The sequence below is a fragment of the Apaloderma vittatum genome, unplaced genomic scaffold (assembly GCF_000703405.1).
Source record: "Apaloderma vittatum isolate BGI_N311 unplaced genomic scaffold, ASM70340v1 scaffold5350, whole genome shotgun sequence".
NCBI lineage: Eukaryota > Metazoa > Chordata > Aves > Trogoniformes > Trogonidae > Apaloderma > Apaloderma vittatum.
The window spans coordinates 124,511-137,806 of record NW_009693880.1 but is presented as its reverse complement, the minus strand read 5'-3'; the positions used below and the strand labels follow the sequence as shown (position 1 = coordinate 137,806).

At 49.1% G+C, this 13,296-nt stretch overlaps 1 protein-coding gene across 1 annotated transcript; it reads left to right on the top strand.

Moving 5' to 3' along the window:
• Window positions 1-688: 688 nt before the first annotated feature.
• On the top strand, window positions 689-12,844 carry MREG (melanoregulin). Its single transcript, XM_009865284.1, has 5 exons — window positions 689-778; window positions 1,688-1,852; window positions 10,401-10,491; window positions 12,184-12,347; window positions 12,722-12,844. The coding sequence occupies exons 1-5, from the start codon at window positions 689-691 to the stop codon at window positions 12,842-12,844; spliced, it is 633 nt and encodes a 210-aa protein (XP_009863586.1).
• The last annotated feature ends 452 nt before the right edge of the window (window positions 12,845-13,296 follow it).

The window sequence follows — 13,296 nt, the reverse complement described above, 5'->3', positions numbered from 1 at the left end:
ATGCTTATGTGAATGATTTTTCTTCTATTTTATCTATGTGCTGGAGCTCCTCTTAGCATCTTTTTAGTGGCTTGGCATCACGGTTAAAGAGACTGCAGTGTTATCTGAGGTTTTGCTGGATGAGTTGCCTGCAGAAAGAATAGGGTTTGGGTATCAAATAGAATAAACAGTGGCTTGTTTTAACAAGAAGTGAGCAGGGATTGCCACAGGATGGCTGGTGAGACTATTGGGTAAGACCAAAAGTATTTCTTCATTTGTGTTGTTCTGCTCAAATGTCTGGACACCTTGATTAGAAACATTAGGGAAATCCTCTGTTAGAATTTCTCTCAGTAGAATTAAATAACCCCATTAAAGAAAAAAAAAGCACATCCCAGTAGCAATGTAAAGCTATAAAACACAGAACGGCCACAGCGCAGAGAAAAGCTTCATGCCCTGGTGGGGACAGCCTTCCTAGAAGATGATGCTGTGCTTTGCTGACTGCTGAGCAAATAAAACCTGGAGTTCATGAACAGGCTGAGGATGTTTCCATCCTCAAGTAAAGATGGGTCTAAATGTTCTTTCTGCACCTTGGCACAAGTCATTGCACAGCTCAACATGTTGCAGTCCCTCTCTGGTAGGATCTGCTGGGGTGGAGGGCATCTGCTGCTGGGGAAAAAATAGAGCTGCAGGGTCACACACAAATGCGGTCATGGATATGGGACCTCTGGAGAGCATCAAGTTCAACCCCTGCTCGAGCAGGGTCAGCTGGAACAGGTTTCCCAGGACCATGCCCAGTCAGGTATTGAGTGTCTCCAAGGACAGAGACTTCACGATGTCTCTGGGCAACCTATGCCAGCGTTCGTCCTTGATTAAACATAATTTCCTATATTTCAGTGGGTGTCCTGTCATGGGGCACCACTGAGAAGGATCTGGCTCTGTCTCCTTCACTCCCTCCCATCAGGTACTTGTACACATAGATTAGATCCCCCCCGAGGCTGTCCTTTCCCTGGGCTAACCAGTCCCAGCTCCTTCCGCAGAGGGGATGTGTGTTTTGGCCAAAATAAGCCCATGCTCAATGCCTTTGAGAAGATGGGGAGAAGCTGCTTCTTCGGTCAAGAGGTGAGGGAGAGGTGTTGCATGCAGGCGTCCCCTTGCCCACTACTTGGGGTGTACCCGTCTGGGCAGAAAGTCTCTGTGAGGACAGACCATGCCACTGGGATCTTGGCACAGTTGCAGAGTTAGCTGGGCAGAGAGAAAATACCCTCCAGAGCTGCTGGATTTTTGAGTCTTAATTAATTAGAACTGTTCCCACGATAAGCTCAGAGAGGCTCGGGGGGCTTATGCAGGCTTTGGGGTGGAAGGCGCGATGGGGAGCGGGGCAGAGGGCTGCAGGAGCAATGGGGCGATGCCGCCTTTCACTGATGGACGGTCACAATTCCTCCATTCTAGCTGCTCAAATAATACCCAGTGTCTTGAGCAAATTTGTGTGTCTGATGTCTTTCTTGGCAGCACTGCCTGGTTTGAACCATGGTTTGCTGGGTCAGGATGTTTGCTAAGGTAAAAAACTCTGGCTTCCCATTCCCTACTCCTCCTCTCCCTCCCCTCTTCCATGCAGGACGCTGGGCTGCGAGAGGGGATGCCACAACAACGGGCGCTTTATCCTGGGAAGATAAAAGGAAGCTAACGTTGCCTCGCCTCTCCCCCTCTCTGCAGTAACAACAACCCCTACACCTCCTTCGGAGCCACGCTGGCGCGGGACGAGGAGCAGAACCTGTGGAGCACCCCGCACGACGTGACCCACACCGAGGCGGACGACGACCGGGTGTTGTACAACATGATCGTGGTCAGGAACCAGCTGGACAAGGACTCGGAGGTGAGGTGACGCTGTTCGTCGCGCTCAATTTCATCATGGGCCGAGGCTTAGTGCTTTCATCAGATGCTTCGGTGGTGCATTTATTTTATATACAGACCCCATGGTTCCCCAACGTGGCTCACATTAGGCATCACGTCCTCCCATCCGCTCCATCGCCCCCAGATTTTATTCTGTGTCGTGTGTGGTGGCATCTGTAGCCATCTCATCCTGCAGTCCCTGGTGGCTGAGGGAGAAGAGCTGGGACACACGATGCCCTGCAAGCACCTCAACCAGCACCACCCACAGACACGTACTGCTAGCACTGGGATCCCCAGCTCAATTTCCTAGCTTCACAGGCGGCTTTTTTGGTCCAATATTTCCCTGGTCTTGCCTTTCCGTGATGGGATCAGCGTTAACCCTGCCTGCAGTGGAGTTTGCCCGGCCGTGGCAGCGCCTGGGGCTGGACTGCCGCTCCAGTGACGCGTCAGGTTAAATACTGCTCTAATGGGTTGCACAGCAATTATCGAGAAGCGGAGAACTGGCACAGCTCTTAGCACGGAAGGGAAAAATCACTGCTGTTACATAAAGGCTGTTTTGCAGCCCTGATTTTCTTCGCTAAAGCACTTCAGTGCAAAGGAGATTCCAGTGGTCTGATTAGGAGCAGGCTGTAGCAAATAGTGACACATTTTCCCCTTTCTGATTGCTTTTAAGGTTTCAAAATGTTTGCAGGAAAGCCTGGAGGCTTTCACATTTAATTTAGGCATGATCCTACTTCATGCAAGAGACTGCAAGACTGTAAATCTTCCTCCTGTGATCATCTCCTTAAACCAAAAACTAGCTTAGCTTCACAAGAAGCTTTAAACTCCAGAGGTGCAGCTGAGATCAAAATTACAATTTTAAAAACTTAAGATAACGCAATCCTTGCATGCAGTTGGCGAGAATCCCCATTTAATGTTTTTTGTGGGTTTTTTTGGTGTGGATTGAATTAATCATGGTGTTTACAACAGATGGGTTTGTAACAGTGTTTTCATGGCTTCACGTAACCTTTACAGCTAGAACTGAAGACAGTCTTCTTTGCTCACCACCGCTGTCTTCTTTGCAAAAAAGACATGGAGCTTCATCCAGTCCAAACTGGCTGAAGGAAACAAGGACAACTCCAGTTAGGAGGCTGCACCGGTCCCAAGTTGTTGCAGAGCTGAGTGTGCTTCAGGGCAGCGCTGAAGCTCCTGAATTCAGCCCGCACCCATTGGAGCAGCCCTTTAGCTTGATTTAGGGCTCATTATGAGGCAAGGCCTCCTAAAAGCTATTATTATTTATAAAACGGTGTCGTAAGTGAATGGGCTGCTAAAAAGACATCTCCCTGGGCAAAGGGGAGTTGTGTGTCACCTTGCTCCGGCTGTAGAGGAGAGGTCTCCTGCACCTACTTGTCCTAAACCCATTGTGCCTGCTTGTCCTAAATCCAATGCTTTCTCCTTGCCTTCAGCGAATGCGTAGGGTGTGTAGTGGGTCTGAGCAGTCGCCATGCCTGCCAGTGAAAAAGGAAAGTACAAAGAGCATGAGGCTTCCTCTCCACAACAACCGTAAGGTCACATACCCAGGTTTTTTAGGCAGTGCAGTTAGCAAAAAAGCCTGAGGAGTATAACATCAGGTCAACTTTGAAGAAAGCCAGCACACGATACGCTTGATTTGAATTATGGCACAGTGCCCTTTGCAGACGGTGGTTGCCAGCTTCTCTGCTGCCTCTTTTTTACAGCCAGGGAAACTGAGGCACAATATATAAATCCATCAAGCTGTTGCAGTTTCCAGCTGTAGCTCTTCCTGGGTGGCAAAACAGGGAAGGACTGACAAAGCCAACATTCCTGCAGTTAGCACTGGGTGCCAAAGTCTCTCCTTACTCCCACGAGCATTTTAAAACTAGGCCAGGTTGCATTGCCCTCCTCTCCCTATGAGACTTCAGCCCTGAGAGTGAGAAAAAAGTTTAACTGCAAACCAGCACTGAGCTGCAAAAGCCATAATCTGCTTTGGGAGCTGCGTCACTCCCGAAGTCCCTGAGAAGAGTGTGTGGATGCTGCAGGACAGGGGACAGAGGAGCGGTTTCTTGTTTGTGCAGTGCACAAGTGTTACGAAACCATAGATTCTCTTTTTTTCTCTTGGTTAAAATTGGACTGAAAGGAGAACTGCTCCTTCATTCAACAAAGAAATTTTGGCGTAGTGTGCGCTTACTGTGTGCTTTGCCATTCCCCACCTTGATCTTAGCGATTTCCTAGCACAGGACTTTGGAAGGATCTCAAAGAGCAGGTTGCTCTAGCTCATGTTTGGTTTATCTGTATGGCACCATCTAGGCCTCAAACCAGTACCACATTTTCCTTAATCTGGCTAACTCCAGCTTTCCTGGATATTCTGGTTTTTTTAAAGGGTTGTTCACAGAGTGGCAAGACACTGCCATGAGCTAAGGCAGGAGAAGGGGTGGGCCAGGCTGACTGCGTTGGTGTGGTGCTGGAGGACAAAGGGCATGGGCCAGGCTGGACTGGGCACCTCTGTGTCCCAGTTCATTGTAAATAAATAAACCAAACTGTGTATGCCAAGGGCTGGGCAGTCCGACACCGAGCACACCCTGTAGCTCAGTCATTTTTCACAGGTTGGATTATGCGTGGTTGGGCTGCCAGCAACTCACAGCGGTGGTGTCTTCCCTCAGGGTCAGTTCCTTGCCCCTGCCGTGGGGCTGGACCAACATCTGATCCATTAGGAGAGGTTTCTTCTCGCTGCCCGCTCCAGCCAAATTTGGCAGCTCCAGCCCAAACTTGGTGTGACCTTAGCTTGCTTATGCTGCTCCACCCTGAACCAGGGCAGCAAGCTCTTTCAAAGAAAGCTCTGTAATATCCCAGGTGTGCCCCATTTGACACCCACTCGCTCGTCCTGCTCAATGCTGGGCTCCTGGGGTCATTGGTGGCCGTGGTGGAGCCCACTGGAACACCCAGTGGTTGCCAAGAATTGCTGGAGCCTCCTAAAGTCGTAAAGACTGAGCAACTGGCAGCTTTGCATTTCTCTCCACTTGATGGTCACGGTGCGCTTGGATGCACTTCTGGAAGGGAAGCTTGGGCAAGGGAGGGAGTGAGAAAACCAGAAAAGCCATAGCTGAAGGACTGGCTTAAGGGGGCTGGTAAAGCTGGTGTGGCCTTTGGAGATCAAAGCTGCTGTCAAACCTTTTGAAGGCTGGGGTCAACGTTTCAACTACAGGAAAAAAATATTTTTTTCTGCTCTGCAGCATCATTCAACCTTTTGTGGTGTAAGGTAGAACCCTTTTTGAGGCTATGAATTTCTGCAGGTGAAATGAAGACCTCTAGGAAAACAGGGTGTTATTTAAGATGCTGTATAGATACAGGCCAAGTCGTTATTTCAGCAGGTACCCTGCTAGTGGGGAGGAAAGTGTTACATGGGGAAGGGGGACTACTGTAGCTCTAGCAAGCCTCCGGTGTTAACAGCAAGAGCTGCAATGGGCTCATAGCTGGGCTTATGTGCGTGATGTGGCAGAGAGCCCCCTCCATGAGGTCCAGTTTGTGGTGGCCCTGGTGCCTTAATGTCCTCTGATGAGTTGTTACCCGGCCATGGGCAGACACCCTGAGCTGTGGCACCAATAGTGGCTCCAGAGAAGGAGCCAGGTTTAGAGCAGCTGCACCGTGGGTCTGCAAAGAGAAACTGAAGCTGGGTTTTTGCATTATGACCAAGGCAAAAACATTGTTCTTATGGCTTGTTGTAAATGCAGTGTTTCTTTCTTACTTTAGCTTATTCCCTTGGGGAAGGCGGGATCATAAACCCTGCTAGCAAAGGCAATTCCTCAGCCTGCACCTCTGCTGACAAGGTCTATTTTTCTGCTTCCTCCTGCTCTCCTACAGGATTATTCTTTTTCAAACATATTGCAGAGAAGGTCAGTGCAGCACGTTGTTGCTGAGGCATAGAGAGGTGATGGGATTTGTCCAGGGCTGGGGATGTCAGTTAGGAAGCCCAGAACTGACCCTCTTAATGCCTGCATGCCTTTCTTAAAACTGAATCCAACTGAAGCTTATTTTAAGCCAAGATGTCGGTTGGTAGTTCAATGCACGAGTGTGGATACAGAGTTTGTATTTGCTCAACTAATTCCAGTGAGGCCACTCTCAGAGCCAGAGTAGGAGCATCCCTGGATATGGCATGGTACCTGTTTTTGCAGTCTTTCCCTTTTAAATCTGTTCTGACCTCATTACCGAAATAACTCTTGAACAGAATGGTGACACCAATTGCTTTCAAGAGAATAAAGGAGAAGGCTTTGGTAGAGGATTGCTTTGGCAACATGAGGAAAGCTACCTGCTAATTAGGAAATTTCCATATGACCAGGGATGAAAAGTTGGACAGGGCTTGACACTTCTCTTGGCACATTTTTGCCCCAGAGCTCTCAGTTATGTACTCACCTGGCTTATATTTCATGCCCAGCATTTCCTCACTTCCATTTGGCATTTGCAGATTTAGCATATCATACCAGAGAGTCTGGGGAAGTTTTCCAGGTAAATATTTGAAGGGCTGAGTACTCAGAGGAGAGGCAGCAGGGTTTCCCTGCTGCTCCTGGGATATTCTTGACTCATGCACAAAGGGTTTCTCAGGCCCCCACTGGTATTTGTTGTGCCCTGCTATGTAGGTTTGAAAGGGCAAAACTGGTTGCAAAAAGACAGGGCCAGGAACTGCAACCTGCTTTGTTTTCCTGTGGTTAATTTGGATTCTCCTGAAAGGGTATTTTTCTTATTTTGAATGCATCACTGGGATGTCCCAGAACCACAGAAACACCAAGGGGTTTGGTGAAGACCAGTCCCCTCCCGTGCTTTCCCAGCACTGTGTGCAAGAAGCCTCCTCACCACTGCAGAAGTGACATCTGACGTTGCAAGAGGCAGGACACCAAACGGAGGTGCACGCGAAATGCAACACTAAGCCAAGCTGTGGCAGAGAGCTTCTTGTCCCACGCCTGCAGACAGGCTGGGACACCTCACTGGAAGGGGCTCCGGAGGGGAACCAGCCTGGGGTGCAGTGCAGAGGGCAGCTCTGCCCGGGGCTGCCCAAGCATCAGCGTGCCCGGTCCCTGTCGCCGCAGCCGTCCGTGTGCCAGCGAGGGCTGAGGGAGAGTGGGGTTTGGCAAGAAGCCCCAGCTGTCAGCTCTGGGGCTGCCTGGCAGCAGCGCTGAGCAGCCTCAGCCTCGTGATGCTGCCCGGTCCCGAGCAAACGCTCCCTCCAAAGGTCACACTGTGGTGACTCACAGGGTGTCCATGGGCAATGCCAAAGTCCCTAGTGTTGCCCATTCCCATGCCAGGGCAGGACAAACTTTGTTCTTCCTCTGCTGCTTTACAAGGGCGTGCAGCGATAGGATGAGGGGCAACAGTTTTAAACTAGAGCAGGGTGGATTTAGACTGGATGTTAGGAAGAAGTTCTTTACTATGAGAGTGGTGACACCACTGCCCAGAGAGGTGGTGGACGCTCCATCCCTGGAGACATTCAAGGTCAGGCTTAATGGGGCTCTGAGCAACCTGATCTAGTTAAAGATGTCCCTGCTCACTGCAGGGGGGTTGGACTAGATGACCTCTAAAGTCCCTTCCAGCACAACACATTCGATGGTTCTATTCTATTCTGTGTAGTTAAAGGGAGATGCTTTTTAGAATAACTTTGAAGTGGAAAGAAGCTCTTAATTTTATTTGCTCAATAAAACAACGCAGAGGACAGGCCCCTGCACACAGTGTTTAGGACATCTCCGCTACATGGAATCACCTGGGAAAACTCAGTGGTTTCTGAGGCTCATGGAGAACAGAGCATGACTCCCTTCAAAAGCTCATCCTGGGGCTTCCCAACACCTGATAATCTCTGCTGTCTCTAGTTGCTTTTCAATGACTGACATCACGCACAGCATTCTCCTCCCAACTTTCTCTACATAAACCTGAACATATCCAGCTCATGCTCAGGCAAAAGAAATTCCACCAAAACAAGAGTTTCCCCTTCTAGGCACCACTGTCAAGCATCTTTTTCTCTACCAAAGCCACTCCTTTGCATACTCCCCAAATTCTTCATCAACAGAACACTGCTAGAGGTCCCCTGAGACTAAATACACACCGTATTCACTTCCATAAAGCAACTCAGTAACTATGACATGCAAGAGCACCATAACCTAGATTTCCTTAAAACAAAAATAGACAAGGGAAAACCATGCTGCTGTTAATCCAGAGAAAATCAGGAGCAGCTTCCCTGCATGCTAAGCACTGCTCACCATCTAGCTTAGCGAGGAGTCTGTCTTATCCCCACAGCCCTGAAGGCTGCTGCCCGGTGCCAGCGAGCCACTTCTCAGGGAGAGGAGCATCTTTCCCACCTGCCCTGGCTGGCTAATTCCACAGCCGGGAATCCCAGTGGCTGCAATGATCAATCGTCTGCATTTAAAGCATTTGTTTATCGCTGTGGGAGGGCAGAGACGTGTGGCCTATTTCCCCACCAGCGTGCCCAGACTGATTTGCTCTTCTTTTTGCTTATACTGTGGGGTGACAAGCGGGCTGAGATGTTTCCAAGGATCCCTGCCAGTGGGGACCAAGGCATCGTGCAGCCTTTTAGTCTCCTCTTAAAAACTTTCAAGTTTGCAATAAGCTTCCCACAAAGCTTTAATACAATAAACTCCCTCTTTTCTTTTTGACTGAGAGGAGCTCAGTTCCTAGCTACAAGCTAGGTGTCATGAGCGAGGAGAACCTTTTCCCTGCCTCCTTTCTGTCGCGAAGGGCTGAAGAGGCGTTTTGATGCCTCGTGCCTCGTGCCGCCAGCCAGCTGCCCTCCTGTGCAAACAGCAGAACTGTTTTCAAGTACCACCGTGGCCAAGAGAGAAATACACCTCTGATGGGCGAAGCTGGCTTGTTGTGAGCAGCAATACAGAGCTAAAAATGAAGGGGATTTTGCTCTCTGGGAAGAGGAGTGGTGCAGAGCGAGCGGCTGCAGGCAGAGCCGTGTTTTGCCTGCTCTCCTGACCTGAATTCACCAGTGTCTTAACCTGCCAGCTGCTTCTTCCAAAGGGTAATCTCCAAGGGCTTCCTGCAGCTATCACTGAACAACAAGAAAACAGGCTTGTCATTTAATTCTCTGCAGTCGCGGTGTGTCAGCCAGGTTCAGGAAAAAACACTAAGAAATCTCTAACTCTTTATCAAATCAAGTCAACTCTTTAAGACACCAGGTGTCAGAAAAACAGTGCAATCTCTAACACACAGCTGACCTTCACGGGTACTGTTTAATCCCTGCAGTATGTCACATAAGAAAATCCCAGGGAGACAGCACAGATTAACACCTGTTTATTCTACAGGAGCCCATCTATGTCATCTGTTGCTGAGAAATGAGATTAATTAAGGTTGTTAGTGCAGGGAAATTATCTGAGTGCTATTACAACCTGCTGTGCGGATGCTTCTGTAAATGCATCCTTTGCAGTGTGTGCATTGATTAAACGTGGCTAGAAAAGGTCCTGGTTTTCTTGTAGAATACCTGCATTTCCACAGGAATGCATTCTTGCACAGATGTGTTTATTTGTGCTGGTATAACTTTAATAAACAGCCTCATAACCTTCCCTTGTAAACAGTGTCCCATCGTGCAGGTATAAAGCTTGAGGTCAAGTGTAAGGACTTAAGCTGTGTAGCTAAATGAGGCCTTAACTGCAGCAACTGGCAGTCACTAATAGTTACTATGTCAGATGACTCCAGCTCAGCCCTCAACTATCCATGCGCATCCCTCTTCTCTGCTATTTAAAATAGGGTACCCCAGCCTCTAGAAAAAAGTCTATTTTTTCTTATTTTCCAGTGCTTTTTCCACAAAACCTGCCTGCTCCAGTTAAATGCCAAAGAAAGCGCTGAGTGTTTTGAAGAAGTTGCTGTATGTGTGACCACAAAGTTTTCAAACTTCTAGTTTCCTGTGGGCTATCATCAGCTGTAAGGACATGTGCCATGTCAATTTGATCTGCGAGGATGTGAAAATAAGGTGTTGTGATAGTTTACAGGAAGTAATTCTTAATATGTGGTTGTGGTTTCTCAAGCTGTAAAGGCAGAATAAGGTATTTTCACAGCCGCAGGTTTTGCTGCTAGCTGGTGTGTCAGACTTTGCAGTAAAGAACTTTGGACCAGAGAGACCCAAGTCTCTCAAATAAACTACATTCGGAAGTTCATGTTATTTTCCAGCCTCAGACGACGTTATGATTTCCAGCACAAAGCTGGAAACTGACTCAGGAGACAACTTTGGTCATCAGCAATGCCTAAGTTCAATTCTGTAATCCCATTTCAAGGTAACTCAAAGCCTGGTTTGTGCATGCAGAGAAAATACAGCGATGCTGTACCAAATGTGGAGCTAAAATATTCTATGCTTGTCAGTGTAATTTCTTCCAGGGGCAACAGCAGAGAGGCCATTGACCTTCACGCTGATCCCTCAGTGCCGACATCAACACTTCAACACTGGCTCTGTTTCTAAACACTGAAATTCCTAGAAAAGCAGCAGAAACCTCCCTGCATGCAAATGACTGAGTATCTCTTATCCCTTTGCTTTGCAGGAATGGCAAAAGCTCAACTATGATATTTATACCTTACGGCAGACTCGAAAAGAAGTGAGAAGCAGGTGGAAGCACATTTTGGAGGATTTAGGTAAGTGAGAGGACCAAAAGTTGCTGTTTTCTTGGTATCGAATCAGAGATCCCATGATGGTGAAGGATAGCAGTGCCTCTACAAAATCAGACTGGTAAAGGAGGGAGGGAGAAAATAAAACAATGCCATCAGGTAGTCCCCATGGCAGCTGAGAACCTGCATGAGGCTCCCCAGAGCTCAGGCATGTCTGGGCGGAGACGGGGCCACCGTGTCTGTGGGCACACCAAAAAGCCCACAAAACGCAACCAGCAGGAGAACCTTTCAAGTCCATAATAGCACACGCAGTCATCCATTTCAGGTTTCCTTGTGCAGACTTAGCAGGGATACCTGGGAGTTCACCCTGTTTTTTTCTAAACAAGATAAGCAGGGAGAAATGAATATTCCTTTCAGATTTGAACACAGATACATCTAGTTTCCTTCCTTAGCCCATGCCAGCTGATCAGAGCGGAACCACCCACTTGGTTTGCTCCTAAGTGAACCTGAAGTATTCTTTCACCAAATAAAATTGCTCAACAGCGTGCCTCCTACTCCTGCTGTTTCCCACTTTGCAAACACCAAACTGCACTCACCGGTCCTGTGTGCTCAGCTGCAGCTCCGCTGCAGAAGGCAGTGGTGGGTGCGACCCAGTTTTCCCAACTGCGCTGCACACAGCATGTGACATTTGGGCCAAGGAGCTTGGTGACTTGCATCATGCTCTGGAGGTGGTTGGCAGCTAACGAGAGGGAGGATGTGCGAGTGGAACGTGCTCGTTGGGCTGTTCGAGGATATTATCACTGGGAGCAAAAGAGATGGATATCTCAGTCTCTCCTGCCCTACCTGCCATTCTGGCATCTGTGGATAGGAGGAACATTATTAATTCATGACTTGGTATCAGCGTTCATCTCCACCCAGGTGCTCGCGCAGCCTGTACAGACCAACATGGGAGGGATCACTTGAGACCCTGACATCTGTTTCTGCACGTTGACAAGGGCTCTCCCACACCTCCCTCACGTCTGCAATGGTTTCGGAGCTGTTTTGCAAAGGGTGGAGAAGCTCAAGGCCAGGGATCATCTAGCCTTAGCAAAGCTAGATATGCAACCAGGTGTGAAACAAGCTATTTTTTTTTATCTAGACCTGTGCTTGAATCACAAGACCACTCCTCTTTTCCCTGTGTTTTCAGGTGAGATGCATCACCTTCAGCTCCCTGGAGCTGAACAAAGAGTTAGTGGTAGCCACTGCATTTGAAGATCCCTGAATTCACTCTCCTCCCTCTTTCCTTCCCTGGATACCCTTTCCGACTGCTACAGGAACAATTACCCTTGCATTCATTACTGCTGCAGGTTTTTTATTGCTGTTACCTCCCAACAACATACAGGCATAGTCACGGGGGTGCTCAGGAAGCCCCACGAGCCCCAAAAGTTCTGGCAGCATCAGGAACACTCAAGAGCTGAGCCAGCCCCCCGGGTGTGGATGGTTATATGCCTTCTCTGGAAAATGAGCAACAGACTATGGGTTTTTTTAACTCATCAACAAGCTCATACCTGCCCCGAGCGCAAACGTGGAGCGTGCCTCAAGGAAATGCTCATTTGTTTTAGCAAGTAGAGAACGCAGCAGCCCAAGGTGAAAGGGGAATTAAGGAACCTTGTGTGGAGGATTCAGAGATGACCCTGTCCGCACATTTTACTCATTTCTGGAACATTATTTCTTTCCCAGGTTTCCAAAAAGAAGCAGACTCCCTGTTGTCAGTGACTAAACTCAGCATCATTAGCGACTCCCAGAACATGGGCAAAGCCCGGGATATCCTGTTAAAGCTGTCTGAGGAGACAAACATCTTTCCGATGAGCTGGGAGCTTTCTGAGCGCTACCTCTTTGTGGTGGTGAGTAGCTGCAAGCATGCCTTCCTCCCCCCTGCCCCCATCTCTGGAAGCGAGCTCAGATGAAACGGAGCAGATAGGTGAACCGCACGAGAGGATCCTCAAATACATGGTGGCATCTGGAACATCCCCACCAGATGCTGCACTTGAGGCTTGGCTGTTTAGCTCCCTTGGAAATGCCACTGCTGTAGTGCCAGAAATTTGCCCCCCACTCCCCAAGTTTCCTTAAGCCTGTGTAACTGGGCGCTCCTGCAGCCTGTTAATGAAGTGGGAAAAAATTAGACCTAATGCCTGCCTGAACCTGTGGAGGGAGGACCCTGACCGGGGGGCTGCCAAAAGCAGCCAACAGTGACTGTAAAACCCCATTGCTTTGGCAGGATCGGCTCATAGCTCTGGATGCTGCAGATGAGTTCTTCAAGATGGCCAGCATTGCGTATCCGAAGAGACCCAGAGGGGAAAGAGCGGACGATTGCCAATGTATCTCTGTTGTGACGCCTTGAGGAACGTGCTGGTGTGAGATGGACAGTGAGTTTCCTTCCCTCTGGGACCAGGCTCCTCTGCCGAGGGGTTAGCACAAGTAGTGCTGCTTCTTGTTTTCCTGCAGAGAAGTAAATGGGCCGGCTGGAGCAGAGCTAGAAAGTCAGCGAGACGTGCCCCACCGGGAGAGCACGGGAAGGTGGACGCTGGCCCCGAGGTGCTCCCAAGCAGAAAGGGAGCAAGAACTGCCATAGTGTAGCCCTGCTGGGAGACCACTAGCTGAGTAACGTGTGTGATAGGCACAGGGGGAACCCACCCTGTGAGACTTTGCTACCAGTAGCTGCAAAAGTTGAGATGCCTGTGGTTCCAAGCACTACAAGAAGATCTGCATTTCCACCTTCCACTGATACCTGCCACTGTCCCCTTGACCCTGCTAGCCAGGAGGACCAGCAAGGAAAGAATACCTCAATCTACA